General features: G+C 39.2%; 1 protein-coding gene across 1 annotated transcript in view; it reads left to right on the top strand.

Moving 5' to 3' along the window:
* The window catches only part of C5H20orf194 (chromosome 5 C20orf194 homolog), a 135248-nt gene that overhangs the window by 17174 nt on the left and 104750 nt on the right, over window positions 1-13324 (top strand). Inside the window, exon 2 of the mRNA XM_030563095.1 lies at window positions 18-97. Coding sequence (XP_030418955.1) covers window positions 18-97 — 80 coding nt within the window. The remainder of the gene's footprint in view (window positions 1-17; window positions 98-13324) is intronic.

The raw sequence follows: 13324 nt of genomic DNA on the forward strand, positions 1-13324 counted from the left end.
CTCTCTTTCTCTTGCAGTTGCAGCCGTCTTCGACAAATCCAAAGCATCCTGACACAGAGCAGCAAATCTCAACCTGATGGAATCCTCTGCATTTTAGGTTAGTTTTCTGAACTGTTAAAGTGAGTAAACAACATGTTAAAGAAATGCACATACTAGACCGTTAAGAGCCATGAAAACAATTGTGGAAGAGAAATATGGTAGGATGTAAAGTTTAGAACCATGGGCCGAAAACTACAAAATGAGATGCATCATAGATAGTAATAATAGTTCATGTTTTTTCATTTTGGTATCTTTTTTTCTAAATTCCTTACTGTGCTGACAAACTTAGACAGAAAAGGATATCTGCTACCTTTCCCAAATCAATGAATTTTTTTTTTCTTTAAGGATAAATGTATTTAAAATACAGATTCAGTGACAAGCAACCTCTGAGAAACCAGGGAAGCAGTGATTATTTTATGGTGTCAGTAGCATATAAATTAGACATGAGTTTGCAATGTCTTATGGCACTAAAAAAAATCATATAAAACAAAGATGTGTACACAAAGGCATCATTTTATAGAACGGTAATAGCCCCATTCTACATGCCTAGGGTGTGATCCTGCCTGTAATGTTGCAGTTGTAAGTATCTAATTACTAGCAAGATATTGACAAATTGGAGGGAATTCCATGAACAATGATTGGGGTAGCTGGAAGGCATGACTGTGAGGTTAAAAATTTTATATAAAACTTGGCTAAGCAATGACAACGGAGGGGAAATGGCAATATACAAATATTTGAAGAGGGGAGGAATTACTTAGTGTACCCCAAGAGACGTTAAAACTCATAATATTGGGATTAAATTGAGAAATGGATATAATGGAAAGCTTGCTGACAGTGTGCTTTCTGTGGAATAGTCTGCCCAGGAAACTGATGGGAAACTATTGATCAGTTGGCACTTTGAAAACTGGATGGGATAGAAAATTTAATAAATGTACAGGAGGTAATAATTCTGCCTTGGCAGAAGGTGGATTAGGTAACATTCTGGATTTCTTACGTATGTAGAATATCAGTATTATAGTAGTAGAAGAAATCTTTTGAGTTTTGGCTCAAGATGAAACAATTTTTTGCCCACTTGCTAAAGGAATTTCTCCAAGATGAGAGACTGTGCCAGTATTTTAATTTTAAATTCAAAAACATTTTGCATTTAAGTGATGCAGTAAAAACTAAAAACACATAACTCAGTTTAGACTAGCATCAGAGACAAAAATGAAAGATTGTTTTTAAATGATGAAACTGACACAGCAGCCCTCCATTTGCACCATAGTATTCCTTGACGTCTGTTGCTTTCAATTTGAATTCCTGCTGCTGTCCTTGCTTTCGAAGCAGCAGCGAAAGGCAGGAGGGAAAGAATCAGCTTTCAAGAAATGCTGTGCCTGTTGCTAGAAGCAGCAAGTAATGTTTGTCTCATTCTGTAGTTTACTTTGTTCACTGTGAACATATTGATCTGTCAGAATAAGGGAATCTTGATGTGAAATATTTCAAACCATACAGAAAATCAGCATACCATGCATAATTATTTCCAGTATGGAAAATTGTGGCATTTATTGTTGGTTAATACAAAGCACAAACATCATAATTTGTTTTGGGGTCACAGAAGGGACCATTATTATTGTCTAGTTTGACCTGCACAACACAGGTCTCAGAATTTCACCCTGCATCAAGGCCGTAAATTTAGTTGCGCTAGACCATATATTTCAGAAAAACATCCAATCTTGATTTAAATACTCTTCAAGTGACAGAGAATCCTCCAGTTCCTCAAGTTATTAACCCCAGGGTTAAAAAATTGCACTTTATTTCTAATGTGAATTTTTCTAACTTTTTTCAGCCACTGGAACGTAAGTTCTGTTTCTTAGATTAAAGAGACCTACGTTATAAATATTTTCCTATTCAGATACTTACTTAGGCATAAAGTATCATAATATAAATTGACACATTCTCCCTTCTCAGAAAGATATTGCATCAGTGTGAACTACAGATTTGTGCTAAAGTTAAAAAAACTTCTTTGTAAGATTCCAAAAGAAGGATGGGTGGTAGAGGGTTCAGTGGCAGTTAAAAATATATTTAAAGCTTAATTTTTAAAAACATGCATCTTTGAGATCCAGAGATATTTGAGTGGTAGAATTGTTGGGTTCTTTGCAGGCAGTGAATGACATCACAACTACCATAAACAGATGTGAATGGACAGGTACATGTTTAACTCCTGTTCTAATGTTTTTTCTGGGAATTGTTATCTGCCTGGTTCTCTCAGAAGTTGCTGCTCAGATTTCTTGACATCTTAGAAGTGATAATTGGGGTTTAGCTAATTTTAGTTAATCACAAATTACATTTTTCAAATGGCTATGTAATTTCTTCTTTTAGGATCTTAAAAAAAAAATGCTTGAAATTCACTTTAGGTTGAGCTGTTTTTTGAGGACACGTATTTAACTGTACAGCATGTGTTTTGAAAATTTTACCTAGATTCACTGCTACAAGGGCAGTAAAAACTGGTATGGCCTAGTTTGACCACATTCTTAACACATGCCACAAGATTTGACCCAGTAATTCCTACAGTGGGGGGAATTATTTTCCTCTACTGCATATCTGAAATCACTGTACTATTGTCTACACCATTGTGAGTAAGTTTCAGTATAATGACATTTTGTTTTGGGTAGCTTTGCAAATTTGCAAACTACAAAGCTAAATTAAAATAATGGCAGGGGGGAGAGAAAGCGTTTTGCTAGGTGATACTTCAGATGCTTGTTCCTGGTGACAAGAGATGTAGAAGAGAAGGCCCTTGCTCCAAAAGAGATGAGACTGTGTGGAGGGACAGAAAGGAAGCCAGCCCTGGATGAGGGGGTTTAGTGAGCGTAAGTGCAATGTAAACTACAGCAAGTGCAGGGGAAAGAAATGGAAGGGCTTGCACACAAGGAGAGCTATCCTGAACTGGATTTCAGAATAAGTGCAGAACCAATTGGGCCATCTGAGGCGAGATAAGTGCTGTGGTTGCACTCCTCTCTACTGGTAAGAAAGACGGGAGGCTGCATGATTTTGTACGTGCTGGAATCTGGACAGTTGGGCCACAGAAGGGGATATAATAGTAAAGGCAAGAAATGAAGAATATATGTCTGAAGACTATGGTAGAAATGTTGTGGAGACAATGGAGTCTGCTGGTAGGGGTGGTAAACTTACAGCTCTTGTTGGATGGGGATATTTTCTTTTTTCAAATGGAAGCAGGTATACTCCAAAGTTGTGCTGGTAGCACTCTTTTTTTTCTTTTTTCCTCTATTTCCAGTTCACTTTTCCTCTTCCTCCTAATGTGTTTTTTTTTTTTTTCCTGTCTTATGCTTCTCTACTTTATAGCCATTTATTTAGATGGAATCTGCGTGGATACCACATTGCCATGATGACACTAAACAGCAGCTGGAAAATTGAGGAGGATTGTGCAAGCCTTATCAGTTAGCATTGTTGCCATGGGTTAACATTGTTGTGCATTAGCTCAGTGCAGATAGCAATTAATCTTAACTATATGAGATTCTGATTCTTCTATTTTAGTTTTGGATGAGTGGGAGAGGAGGAGGGAGAGAAAAGATTGGGTTTCTACCATCTGGGATTTGAATTCCAAGACACTGTGGTGATACCTGTCAAAGTTAGAATCAGGACTCAGAATTTGTCAGACCACTCTGTTTTATTAGCGCAGCTCTCCACCAAGAACACCCAATAATGTGAGCACCATGCAAGGCACAAACTATCTTATTTATACAGATAAAAGGGTGAGCACTTAACAAGATAACAAAGGAAGCAGAATCTGATAAGTTTACCTGGGCCAGGCATGCATATCTTATTTCCTTACTAACTATTACCGATCCTCTGTTAATGTTTCGCCATTAGCACCCTTGTTTATGCCTAATGTTTCTTTTCCTGGCACCTGTATTTCACCATTTCTTATTTCTGCTTAAAGGTACATACAACATTTCTTTAATCCATTCTTATTTTTACAATTTAATTCATTCTACTTTCACATACTTATATTTTTCTTTAAATGTGTCATGGACTGCAGAACATGCTATGCCTTGTACTATGTAGTATCATGATTGCACCCTTCCTTCTGATAGGCTCTGGACCTTCACTTTACTTGAGGCACTCATAGACTTGGTCCCTAAGCTTCAGTGCCCATTTCATTGTGTTTCCTTTAGGAGGGCCAGTTTGGCTTGGTTCTCTGCAGGAATCCTCTGTTGGGTGCTTTGTAATCAGAAAACCTTTGCAGAGAAACTGTTCAGCCTTCTCAAAACAAAATATGTATTAGTCAACAGGATACAGTAGTCACAGAAATGGGTTACAAATAAAGAAGGCCTGTGTGCATGAATCTTACTCTGGGGGTGTGCTGTAGCTAACAAGAGACTCTGGAGGGCTGAGACATTAGGTCCACAGGCTAAAGGTCTGGATTGTGGGATCCTTTCTGTGAAGAGGGATGTCAGGCATGGGGTCTGCCCCGATGCGTGACCTAAAGCTAACAGTAACCAGTCACTACTCAGACCCAGAGGATTCAGCAGTTGGATCCAAATACAGCAGCCTGGTGATCATCCCTCAGGAGATGGGTTTCAGAGTAGCAGCTGTGTTAGTCTGTATCTGCAAAAAGAACAGGAGTACTTGTGGCACCTTAGAGACTAACAAATTTATTTCAGCATGAGCTTTCGTGGACTACAGCTCACTTCTTCGGATGCATAGAATGGAACACACAGACAGGAGATATTAATAAATACAGAGAACATGAAAAGGTGGAAGTATGCATACCAACTGGAAGAGTCCAATCAATTGAGAGATGAGCTATCATCAGCAGGGGATGCTTAGCCAGAGTTGTCAAGGGACTTCTGTGTTGTAGGCTTATTATGGGACTATTACACCATTATACTAGCTTGTTCTGTTGCTAGTGCAGTCATGTGTCTGTTATTAATGACCAGTTGAGATTCTGATTCAGGTTTGAACGCAACCTGGATGTCCTTGTTTTCTTGAATATTGTTGTGCTGAGCTCTCCTTTGGTTACTGCTAATAGATCTAGATTTGTTGGCAGCAACTGAATTGTATTCTAACAACCTGTGTGAAAGCTCGAATTTCTGATTTATGTCAGAAGTCACATAGTTGCCCTAATAGGTTTGGTATCTATTAGCACATCCGGATGTTAACTGTGACTAGATTCTATACAATTTTAACTGTGGGGAAACTCTGATTCATTGGGTTGTAATTAAATGTTGTAGATCGTTAGTTTGTTATCTGAATGTTGTCATCTGTAAGAAATCAGTAGGTTATTTTCTTTATTTTAACTAAAAAGCTGCTACTACAAATTTATGAGAAGCTTGGATTTTAAGGATACTGCATCAAGAATTTCCTCCTTGTGCCTCTTAACACTGAAATATTGTGTATAATCATGTTACACTGATAAATACTTCAGCTAACCTGTTAACTTTTTAAGAATTGAGGTGGCTGTGAACACTTAACTTGTAGACACAAGCATTGCTCTACAGTGTCACTATTTTTATGTATGCAGATGTGGTTTCCATAAATTTGTTTAGTGTTTCCAGTGGTGATAAATATTAAACATTTCCTTCATCGATTGTAATGAAAATCTACACCAGGTTTAGAAAGGGTAGACTTGTAGTGTCTTTAATGCTTTTCTTTCTTTCTTCCTGCTAGATCTTTTGTACTATTCATTTTTAAGATCTTAGTGCTGGATATTTTGGTGACTTTTTCTCAGAAGCCTTTCACATGCCAAATGTTTTGTGAGGCTATCTGTAGATAGATTCTGTCATACCTCAGCAGCTGCTTTTTGGTGCCTCGAGGATTGTAGTGTATGTAATACTTGTGAGCTAATGTTTAATCATGCAGTCTAAAGCAGAAGAATTAGGTAACGCGTTTATTAGGAAAGTTCCATCAAGAGCATATTAATTAGAATGAATGTTGTATATTTTTAGCTAGATGTGTGAACTTAAATTACTAGATGAGTAAAGTCCTGCTACTTGACAATGCTGCAGAAAGGTTAAAATGGAAACATTTTCCCTCTGGTCATGAGGTTCCACCGATGCAACCTTTGATTCAACTCATCTTGGACTACCACCTTTCTTTGAAAGAACTGGGCCTAGCCATTTCAAGGGTTCACTTGCAGAGCAATATGTGGATTTAAGTCAGTGCTGCTTATATGGTGTTCATTGATCTGGAAAAAGGCTTTGATAGTTTCAAGAGAAGTCATCTAGTGGGATATGAGGGAGAAAATGGTACCAAAACTTTGTGTGGCTTTTTCAAGCCACGTACATAAGTGCAACATCAATAGTTAGAATGTCTACTGGTGAAACAGAGGAACTGTCTGCAAAGGTAGGAGTGCATCAGAGATCAGTATTAAGTCATTATCTTGTTTGTTTTTGACCTGGTTACTGTCACAAGGAACATACAGAAGGGCACTTTGGTGCATGTTAAATAGAAGAGTATAAACAAGTCAGGGTATGGCTACATTTGGAATTTCAAAGCGCTGCCCCGGCAGTGCTGCGGGAGAGCTGCCGCGGCAGCGCTTTGAAGTGTGAGTGTAGTTGGAGCGGCAGTGCTGGGAGGGAGCTCTCCCAGCGCTGCATGTAAACCACATCCTTTACGGGTGTAGCATGCAGCACTGGGAGCCGCGTTCCCAGCGCTGCCACCCTGATTACACTGACGCTTTACAGCGCTGTATCTTGCAGCGCTCACGGGGGTGTTTTTTCACACCCCTGAGCGCGAAAGTTGCAGCGCTGTAAAGTGTGAGTGTAGCCATGGCCTCATTGTCTGTATGAAATTTTAGTATATACTGACTTTGCTAGTGCGTTTTATGTAGTGTGTTGTAAAACTAGGCAAATATCTAGATAAGTTGACATACCCCTGGGAGCCTTCTGTGTATGCGCAGGGGTACACAGACCTCTGGTTGTGGACCATTGATCTAATTTGTATTAACATTTTTTAAAGTTATTTTCTCAAGTCATGACCAAGGAAAGAGAGAGCAGACTTTTATATTACAATGCACTGGGCTAGAAATGTTTCTACTTTGTACCCAAAAAACAAATTGTGTTATTGATAGTATATTGCAGTATTCCTCTTGTGTAATCTGAAGAGAAGGTTGGCATAAATTTTTAAAGGGGGATATGATTTCTAGGAAGTTGTGTATCTTTTCAGAAATTTCTCTCTGTCAGGAATGAGTTGGCAATATCCAAAGAGGGTGAACTCCAGCTCCAGGAAAGTCACCCCAAATCTTGAAGAGGGCGGTGGAATATTAGCAAATGGCTCCTGGGAACTTCTTTCAGCACAGCAGTGATTTAGGTGCATAGTTTTTATTTACAGTAACAGTCTTAATTTTCTGATGATGCTCTGAAATGAGCCTCACAGGGACCAATTGGCATAACAGGAGTAATAAACAAGATATTTTATATATAACAGTAATGCCCAGAGGTGCCAGTCATTACTTGGATCCCCATTGGGCTAGATCATGTATTAAAACCTGTTCCTTAGCCTCTCCCTCCCAGTTTACAATTTGAAGCCGCCTTCATACAGAGTGTTTGCTCAATTGTATGCTCAATGGAACTACATAAATCTATCTTACCCCTCAATTTTTCAGAGAAGTGATTTATGAAGAGTTGGGATAAAGGGATACAATTTTTGTGTGTGTGTATCTGTATATATGTGTGTGTGTATATATATATGTATAGCTAGTCAGTCTCCTGTGCTGAGGCAGGACTAAGTAAACACGTGATAGGTGCCCAACCTATTTTTAAAAACCTCCAGTGATCGGGATTCCACAACCTCTTTTGGAAGACTATTCCAGAATTTAATTACTCTTAGTTCTTTCAATCTCCATAGCTGAGGTGACGCCCGTTACTTCTTGTCCTACCTTCAGTGGACATGGAGAACAATTGATCACTGCCATCTTTATAACAGCTTTTAATGTAGATGAAGGCTGTTATCAGGTCCCCCTCAGTCATCTTTTCTCAAGGCTAACATGCCCAGTTGTTTTTAACCTTTCCTCATAATTGAGGTTTTCTAAACCTTTTTTAAGTTTTGTTGCTCTCTTCTGGGTTCTCCTCAATTTGACCATATTATTCTTAAAATATAGCACCCAGAATTGAACTAAGTACTCAGCTGAGGCTTCACTGCTGCTGAGTAGAGTGGACAGTTAATTCCCATGTCATACGTATGACTCTCCTGTTAATACACCCCAGAATATTAGCCTAGTTTTTTTGTTGTTTTTTTTTGCAACTTTGTCGTATTGTTGACTTGTATTCAATTTGTGATCCACTATAATGCTCTGATTCTTTTCAGCAGTACTACTACCTAGCCAGTTGTTCCCCATTTTGTAGTTTTGCATTTGATTTTTCCTTCCTAAATGAAGTACTTTGCACTTGCCTTTGGAGAACTGGCCTGACGTCAACAAGATGAAGTTCAATAATTTGTCGAGGTTGTTTTGAATTCTAACCTTGCATTTCAAGGTGCTAGTAACTCCCCTCAGCTTGGTATCATCTTTCACATTTTATAAGCATACTCTCCACTTCATTATACATCATTTAATGAATATATTAAATAGTGCCAGACCCATGATTGATCTCCTGCGGGACCCCACTAGATGAAACCTATTTCTTTGACAGTGAACTATTGATAACTGCTCTTTGAGTACAGTCTTTCAACCAGCTGTACACCCACCCACATTTCCCTAGGTTGCTTATGAGAAAGTCATGTGGGACTGTGTCAAAAGCTTTATTCAAATCAATATATATCATGTCTACTTCTTTCTCCCCTACCCCTTCTCCCTCCCCCTCCCCCGAGCCAGTAATACTGTCAAAGAACGATATTAGGTTGGTTTGGCATGATTTGTTCTTGACAGATCCATACACTATTACTTGTAACCCGGTAGGGGTTTACAAATTGTTAAATAATTTGTTCCATATCTTTCCAATATCCAAGTTAGTCTGACTTGTCTGTAATTCCTTGCATCCCTTTTGTTCCCCTTTTTAAAGATAGATATCGTTTGCCCTTCTGCAGTTCTTTGGACCTCACCCATCCTCCATGCATTCTCAAAGATAATTGCTAATGGTTCTGAGATTATTTTAGCTAGTTTCTTAAGTACCCAAGGATGAATTCATCAGGCCCTGGCGACTTGAATGCATCTAAATTATCTAAATTCATGGCCCTTTATGCCAGCTGTCTGGAATTGGGTGGGGACGTGGCTCAACTTTGGAGTTCTTTTTAGGTGGAAGTTGGGGAGAACAGCAATGAATATTGTATGAAAAAAAAATGCAATATGAATCCTGAGGCTTTAATCTTGGGAAAGTCAGTACATTCACAACGCTCATGCACGTGGGAGTGACAGTGTGACTTGTGTTATGTGACCACACAATGTTTTACTGTGTGTAGTAATACAGAATGTTACAGGCATCTCTGGTTATGAAAAGCACAGTTCTTTAATATCGCAAGCGTAGAGTGATCTGGTAATGAAAGACCCTGCTGTGAATGCTCAAGGGAAGTGTTAAAATTCCCCACCATACTGTTAATTTTGGAATCTGACTTCACTGTGGTGAAATTCTCAGACTTACTACCAGATCAGCATAGATTTCTTTACTTAGAATTCCTTTTTTGAAAAAATAAAGATATTAATATTGTTTGTTTTTTAAATCAGAGGTATACGGGAAACTCACTTTGTTCCGCTCCTGTAACAACGTTGCTAGATGGAATGTTATCTTCTATCAAGCAGAGTTCTTGCTCATTATGGTGTCAAGTTCCCATAATCATTTTCTAGTACCTCTGATTTTCATTAACTATTTATCTTGCCAACTAGCATCTATATGATAGCATATACATTAATGCGTTCTGAGAACTATAGCTGGAGTGCTAGAAAGCTGTAGTTGAGAGTACTTAGTGGTTCCTATTCTAAATCCTGTGTGCTCAGTTACTTAAAACATTCCAAAGCTTTTACCGTTTAGCTGATATTTTCCAGGTTTGATCTCAGCCCAACGACGAATTTTTAATTTTTGAAATATTTAAGTAAAAATAGTTCATCACTTTTTAAGCAGGAGAATGAGGAGTGAAGTAGAATACGTTTTCTGCCATTAGTTATGCATGGATGTATATAGACAAGATGCTTCATGTGTATCCAAAGCTGTAGGAGGGGATTGGGTTATAATTGTATACACAATCTTAATTTTGTCACTTTCTGAGACAGACAGACAGACACACACACACACACGCATGCATGCATGCTACAGGGGCAGATGTATGGACAGACAAATCATAGGGAAGAAACAAAGTGATTAAAAAATATATATATTTTTTGCAACTAGTGTCCCTGACATAATCTTTATCCTTAACACACTTAACACTGCCTTCACCAAACAAGGATCCTCCACGAGAAGTAGATCGCATCATGGAATAGGCCACCCAAATACCCTGAAAGAACCTGCTTCAATATAGGGGAAAAAAACTCTGACGGCCCCTAGTTGTCACCTGTCACCCCACACTGGAACTCATACAGGATATCACCAAACAATTACAACCCACACTTGATAGGGACAAGATCCTGAAATAAATTTTTCCTGAGCTCCCTCTTCTGGCTTTCAAACAACCCTCCACCCTTGCCAAACTCCTCATTAGAAGCAAGCTCCCGACAGACCATGACACACCAACTCAAAGTGGCACCAGACACTGCCGTAACAACAGATGCAGAACCATATCTCCGCTGTTAAAATGATCAATATTTCCTATGACACATTTTTCAAGATCCCAGGGTTCTACACATGCCTATCACATGTGGCGTGCCTCATTCAGTGCTCGTGAACAGATTGGGCAGACGACAAAATCATTGGTGAGTGCCTTGGTAGCTATAGCAGTAATGTGACACTTTTCCTTTGCTGCTAACGGTTTATTTCTGTCCTCTTCAAAGGCTTGAAAAGCTCTGTGTGAATAGCCAGACTGATCTATTTAACGGAGCCTTCTCAAAACCATTCGATTTATTGCACCAAAGCATATGCCGTTCTTTATGCTGTCCTTGTACTGTTGTCTGGGGTGGTCTTGACTCTGGTGTACTTGTACCAGTTCTCCATAGAAAATTTTTCTGGAGAGTCGATGTTCAGGCATCCTAATGACATGTCCAACCAATTGTAGTTGGGCTTTTATCAACATGTCCTTGATGCTTGTGGCTTTCAACTTCTGGAGAACCTACAGGTTGGTAATTTTGCCCTGCCAGTGGATCCCCATAATGGCGTGTAGAGACCGCATATGGAAGGCCTCTAGCTCTTTGATATGCCATTTGTGTTGTGTCTAGGTCTCACAGCTGTAGAGGAGAGATGTGAGCACAAAAGAATTGTGAAGTTTTTTTTGTTGTTGAGAGGGTTATGTTGTGAGATTTCAGGACTTTGTTACCTAAGTTTCCTAATAACTGAGAAGCTTTGTGTATCTTGTTCGTGATCTCTTTGCCAAGAGATCTGTGTGGGAGATGTAGTTGCCAAGATAGGTAAAACTATCAACTAGCTTTAGTTGGAGTCCACTAATGGATATGCTAGGGAATATGGCAGAGCGTGGTGAAGATGATTGGTGCAACACCACAGGTTTTTTTTGCCAGGCTGATTGTGAGGCCAAACAATTTTGATGCATCAGCGAAGTGATTTACGATGCACTGGAGATCTCACTCTGTGTGTGCTAGGAGGGTCCAATCAAGCACAAAGTTTGCTTCTCTTATTAGTAGTTCTGTTACTTTTGTTTTTGCTTTAAGCCTTGTAAGATTGAAGACTGAGCCATCATGACTGTGACAGATAGGAGAGAGATCCCATGGTAGTTCTCACAGACGGTTATACTGCCTTTATTTTTAAATATAGGAATAATTGTGGCATCTTTGAAGTCTTGTGGCATTTCTTCACTGTCCCAGATGTCAGTAAAGATCTTCTAGAGTGTATTCCATCTCTGCCCCAGGACTTCCCTGAGCTCATCAAACTCATTGCCTTTTCTATTTCTTCAAGTGAGGATGGTGAGTCAGTGTGGTGCTGAATAGGCTTTTGAGGTATCTGATTAATAAGCACTTCTTTCAGTTGAGGATGGACTGTTCAGTAATTGGCTGTTCCATGCCCTGTTTGGTTTTGATGACTCTCCTGCCATCAGCTATCATGAGTGAACCTGTGCCCACCTTTGAACGTCCATAGACTAGCTTCAGGGAATCAAAGAACTTTTGTTTAATTTGTTTCTGCATACATTTGAGTGTCTTCTGCTACCCTTTCCCACCATTTATCTTGTATCAAGCGTAGTTGTCTTTGTTCCTTGCTTTGCAGATGTTTAAATCTCTCTTTCTGAGGTGGACTGAATAATTTTGGCATATTTGGAAAACCTCATTTTTTTTTCTTTCAAGAGTAGAATTATAGAATGGGAGGGGATCTCTAGTCCAGTCCACTGCACTTGTGGCAGGACTAGTTATCTAGACCATTCCTGACAGATGTTTGTCTAATCTGCTTTTAAAAATCTGCAATGATGGAGATTCCACAACCTCCCTAGGCAATTTATTCCAGTGCTTAACCATGCTGACAGGAAGTTTTTCCTAATGTCCAGCCTAAGCCTCCCTTTCTGCAACTTAAGTCCACTGCTTCTTGTGCTATCCTCAGAGGTTAAGAGAAGTAATTTTTCTTCCTCTTCCTTGTAACAGCTTTTTACTTGTTTGAAAACTGTTACCATGTCCCTTCTGTCTTCTCTTTTCCAGACTAAACAAACCCAGTTTTGTTCAATCTTCCCTCATAGGTCGTATTTTCTAGACCTTTAATCATTTTTGATGCTCTTCTCTGGACTCTCTCCAATTTGTCCACATCCTTCCTGAAGTGCGACGCCCAGAACTGGACAAAATACTCCAGTTGAGGCCTAATCAGAGTGGTGTAGAGTGGAAGAATTACTTCTCGTGTCTTGCTTATAACACTCCTGCTAGTATTGTGATTTCCTCCTCATTTTCACCAAACCAGTCACAGTGAGCCCTTTTCTTCCATCCAGTGACTTATTTTCAACAATCTATAACCCACTTCACCCACCTTGGTCCTATGACTGTAGAGGTACTAATTGCTCACTTGATCTTAAATGTTTTCCCTGCAACATGTGTTTACCTCACGGGTAGTCAGTAGGTGGACCGCAAGCCAAATCTGGGCTGTCAGATGGTTTTGAATGGCCCTGACATCTTTTTATTTATTTACTATCATTATTTTTTCTGGAGTCTGGACCTTGACTACAGCTTGACCAAGAAATTTGGATCTTAACAAAAAATATAATTGACTACCCCTGTTTT

This window comes from Gopherus evgoodei, chromosome 5, assembly GCF_007399415.2.
Source record: "Gopherus evgoodei ecotype Sinaloan lineage chromosome 5, rGopEvg1_v1.p, whole genome shotgun sequence".
Lineage (NCBI taxonomy): Eukaryota > Metazoa > Chordata > Testudines > Testudinidae > Gopherus > Gopherus evgoodei.